Here is a 5,073-nt window from a genome sequence, read left to right as displayed (position 1 = left end):
TAATGCCTGTGGTGAATTACCTTGCAGGTTGCACTCTCTAAGACTTCTTCATCCATGGTGGTAAAAGAAGATGAGAGTTCCAAATATGGGAAAGTTACTTGGTGGAGCAAAATAGCTCTAATATCATATAAAATATTTGTGAAAGGTTAATCTTTCTCATTGAAACAATATATACATCCATTCAGAGGCTATACAAAGAATGTAAATATACGCAACAATACAAGGCAAGAAATGTTCACAAACTGTAAGGCATAAATTGTGGGTACGAGCTATACACTTATTCAAGTCAATGCACATCATGTGATGGTCTAATATTTCTAACAATTGAGGTTTCAATTAATTGATTGCAAATAGAATTTAACTAAGAAAAAATAGTGAATGAGAATTGTGATTAATATAAGAAATATGTTACGTTTACAACATAATCTCACAATCTTCTCTAAAAACCAACCTGTCAACAGATTAGAATTGTCACGTCAACTCCCACCACACCCAAGGCACCCAAGACATTACGAGAAACAAACGGTCATTCCTTCAGAAGGAACAATCTTGTTCTTGAAGGAACAACCATGGTTGTTCCTTACCTTGTTTCTCTCCTATCAATTCATTTCTTCAATTTCGTTCTTTTTCTTCTTCTTTTTCCTTCTTATTCTTCTTCTTCTTGGAACAACCTTGTTCCTTAACAACCATTCCTTTTACTATTCCTTACATAAGGAATTGTTGTTCCTTCATAAGGAACAACCATTCCTTTTGTGAGAAATGGTCATTTATTTATAAGGAACGGTTGTTCCCTATGAAGAAACATTTTTTGGTCTAGTCAAAATTATTTTACGCCTTCGGTGTGGTGGAACTAACGTGATAGTGTCAAGTCAGTTGTCACGTTGGGGTTGTAAGATAAGTTTATGAACATGCGTTGTTGGCATAACATCATTCTTAATATAAAGAAAATATGAATTTAAAAGGGAAGAAATTAAACAAATCCCAATTTAAGAAGGAAAAGTTAGATAAAATCTCTCTACATTAGGAATTTATGGGTACAATATAGTTAAGTCTAAATTTCAAGGAATTAATCAAATTTTTTGGGGGCACAATTGTTAGTAGCTTAGAAATCCTATGGATAATTTCTTATTTCTAAAATTTCAAGAGGGGCATGTTGCCATCGCTCTATACCGTGGATCCGCCCCTAGATCGAGACATAAACAGTACAATTAATTAATAAATTTATTTCATATATATATTGTTTTTTATCTCATCTATCATAACAAAAGTAATATGAATAACTGTTTTCAAAAAAGAATATCTATGTATCACAAACTCATTTGTTTTTATACGAACGATATAGTAGCTCTTTAGTATCATAAACTCTCTTCATGAACTTAAAAATATATAGCTTAATTTTTCAAATTAAAAAGATAGATTTATAATTAAAAAAATTAATAATAAATTTTTTTTTTTAAGTGATGAGTGGGTCAAAATGGCGCCACTCTCAATCCTTCGGACCGAAAGCCCAGCCCAGACAGCTGAAGCCCGATATTAGTGTCAACGTGACCTAAAACTTGCTTTGTTAACCAGCTAAGCAGAAAAACCCTAACCTCCCTGCAACTAAAACCGCCATTCGAAGCTCTGTTACTCGTTGCCGCCTCAAGTATGTTGTCACTCTATCTGTTTCTTGCTTCAATTTAACTATAAATTATGAAAAGAAATTAACTTCATCTTCTGATTTCTTTTTGTAGGAAAAATTATGTTGAAAATAAAAACTCCCAAGAAAGGCAGAGTGAAGCGTGAGCTTGAGAAACGTGCTCCAAAGCTTGTAAGCTCGAAAAAAATTAATTTTGCCACATGGGTTGTGTTTGTTTGATTGAAATATAAACGGGTTTTTTTTTTATTATTAAATAATGTTTGTTTGCAGGTTGAAACTGGGAAGAAGACGCTTTTACTGCAAGGTACAAAGACGAGTAACACTCTAAATGCTGTATTAACGGAGCTTTATCTTCTGAAGAAAGGAAGTGCAGTGAGATATACCCGAAAGAATGAGAACATTAGACCGTTTGAAAGTGGTGGGGAAACTTCTTTGGAGTTCTTTTCCCTCAAAACTGATTGCAGCATCTTCGTTGTAAGTTCAAAATCAAAATGCAACCCAATTTCGCCTAGATGCTTGTTCTTTTTTTTTTATTTTTTTTTTAGTGTTCTTTTAATAAGTAAGAAGGTATTCAAGTGATTTAAAAAAAAAAAAACTTTTTATGTGGCAAATATTGATTGTAGTTTATCGTAAAACGTGCTTGGTTTATTTTTTTATTTATTTTTTTATGCAGCTCCTACTCAAGCATATTTCATGTTAAATGAGCTTTCGGTTTAGTATTTGCTTTTGTGTTAGTTTTCTATGTGAATTGAAATGAGATTGAACTTGGTTACTGAGATAATGTTATTCTAATTTTGCCAGTGCCTCGGTTTTGAATTAACTGGTTATGAGAGGGGGAGGTCTAAATAGAAAAACAGATTTTAGTTAAGAAAAACTGTTTTCAGCATTCTGACTGGAGTAATACTATACTTACAAAGATTTCCATACAAAGTAATGTGGTAAAAAATGAATGGAAGAGTGAATATAATGAGTTTTGATTTTTTGTATTCACTCTTTCATTCATTTTTTGCCACCTCATTTTGTATGAAATCTTTGTAAGTGTAGTACTATTGTTCTGACTGTGGTTTATTCTTGTCTTGGGTGGGGTGATGATCATGGTGAAAGCATATTTTCTCCATTTAGGATTTTTGAAAAGCCAATGTTTATCATTTCTCAACTTATTTCTGATGGACTGCCTGATTAGCTTACCAGAAGATGTTCTATCATTCTGTTAATGAGAGGATAAGTCAGATATTAGAAAAGAATTATCATAATATCCCTTTTATCCTGCAAACTTTTTTTCTCTATTCCTGTTCACCTTTAATTGGTAATTTTGCTACTGAGATATATAACATGCTCTTTCTTTTGCAGTATGGTTCAACCTCAAAGAAGCGGCCTGACAATCTTGTTATAGGACGAACTTATGATCACCACATCTATGACCTTGTGGAGGTTGGGGTTGAAAACTTTAAACCCATGAACTCATTTACATTTGATAAGAAACTAGCTCCGCAGGTGGGGTCAAAACCCTTCGTTTGTTTTATTGGAGAAGGGTTTGAAAGTGTGGAAGAGCTAAAGCATTTGAAGGATGTTTTGGTTGATCTTTTGCGTGGGGAGGTGTGTCTCTGCCGCACTTGACATTTTGATATTTTTATTTGGATGAAAAAGAATAGTAATATGAAGATGAATCTGATTAATGCAGGTCATTGAGAACTTAAATCTTGCTGGGGTGGACCGTGCTTATGTATGTACAGCATCATCTTCAAATAGGGTATTTTTTACTCACTGTGCCCTGCGGCTAAAAAAGTCGGGTACGATTGTCCCAAGAATGGAACTGGTAGAAATAGGCCCCTCCATGGATTTGATTGTTCGTCGGCATCGTCTTCCTAATGATAGTCTACGTAAAGAAGCCATGAAAACAGCTAAAGATCAGCCTAAGAAGAAGGTTTACACAGTTGTTTCTTTGTATAGCATCTATCTCTTACTGATGAGACTGAAGAGACAAGTCACTAATTGGTAAATCTTTCTGTTGATTGCAGGTGAAAAATGTTAGTCACGATTCAATACAAGGAAAGATCGGAAAGATTTATATTCCCGACCAGAAGGTAAGAAAACAATTGCTCCTTTAATTATATTATATGATTACATCAGTCATCAACTTGGGTTGAGTAAAGGATGGTCATTGGTTGAACATAGGGTTTTATTGCTGGGTACGTAGCCTCATTTTTTGTAATTGAGATTCATGATTAGCCATGTCTAATTGTGCCTTATTCCTCTCTTAAGTCTTTCGTTTGGTTCCTGTCATCCATTTTTTGTTTGTGTGATTGCTTTATTTTTATCATGTATTTATCTTATGTATTATTATCAATCTTCACTTATTAATGGTTTTGCTGCTTTCAGCTTGGAGATATGGCATTACCAAACAAATCAAAAGGAGTAAAAAGAGAGCGTCGTGAGGGAAAAAGGAAAAATGATCCTAATGAGCATGCATCAAAAAAGCAGAAGGAAGATTCTATGTAATTCTTTTGACACCATTGCAATGTTAACTTTTTATGCTGTAATTTTGCCTTAGCCAATGCAATTTTATTTTAAGTCAAAGGGTGAAGTAGATATAAGAGGGCATGAGATATTTTTTCATGCCCATAATTTATAGATCACTTGCATATGAAATTTATTCAGGAAATTTTGTAGCATGAATTATTATTGAGCAATTTAGTGGTTTTTTTTTGGGTTATTGTTATATTTTTCCTCAATCATAGAGGAACATAAGCAACAGTCTCCTTTTATTCTGATTATTTTGGCTCAAGCAATTTTGTCAAGTTAGATTTCCCTCTTGCTGTTGAAGCCCTTCTACGGATATGTGGGACTGCATAATTCCCATTTTAATTTGTTGTTCTAGCATTTCAGGACCTTATTAGTCGTTCCCGACTCTTTGCATTTTATAAGAATTTATGAAGTACGTCAAGTTTGCCGGGGAAGTAATTTTAAAGAGAACATTGACCAAGTTTAATATTGTCTAATCATCCAACTCCAGTGACGAGGGTGGTGCTGTAAATTTTGGGAATTCAATTCATTGTAATCTGCTTAAGGTGCTGACTGACTGACTTGTCACAACTGAATTATGTACAATCTGGACTTGGTGTTGAAAGTTTGAAACCTGAAAATACGAAAGATTCAAAATTATTTTCTGGTCATGGTAGTGAATACTGAGTACAAACGTTCTCGTTCTAGAGTTGACATTCTACTATATGCAGCCACTACTAATTTTCCATAAAAAGATGCTTTGGTTCATTCATTCAACCCATATCAAAAAATTGTGTATCTTATCCTGTAGAAATTGGGTGGTTCAGAAATCTCTATGTTATATGTTGATGCAAACTAAGTGCATCAGGTCAGATTAAAAAAACACAGAGTACGAATTGATATCCAAAATGTTCACCCAACAATGAGCCAAC

At 33.8% G+C, this 5,073-nt stretch overlaps 1 protein-coding gene across 1 annotated transcript; it reads left to right on the top strand.

Moving 5' to 3' along the window:
- Nucleotides 1-1,580: 1,580 nt before the first annotated feature.
- LOC116129307 (ribosome production factor 2 homolog) lies at nt 1,581-4,346 on the top strand. The gene is made up of 7 exons (XM_031415061.1): nt 1,581-1,645; nt 1,734-1,810; nt 1,910-2,113; nt 2,990-3,235; nt 3,321-3,563; nt 3,658-3,723; nt 4,019-4,346. The coding sequence occupies exons 2-7, from the start codon at nt 1,742-1,744 to the stop codon at nt 4,136-4,138; spliced, it is 948 nt and encodes a 315-aa protein (XP_031270921.1). The 5' UTR covers nt 1,581-1,645; nt 1,734-1,741; the 3' UTR covers nt 4,139-4,346.
- The last annotated feature ends 727 nt before the right edge of the window (nt 4,347-5,073 follow it).

This window comes from Pistacia vera, unplaced genomic scaffold (genome assembly GCF_008641045.1).
Source record: "Pistacia vera cultivar Batoury unplaced genomic scaffold, PisVer_v2 Contig210, whole genome shotgun sequence".
Lineage (NCBI taxonomy): Eukaryota > Viridiplantae > Streptophyta > Magnoliopsida > Sapindales > Anacardiaceae > Pistacia > Pistacia vera.
This window is presented reverse-complemented; position numbering and strand designations above follow the sequence as displayed.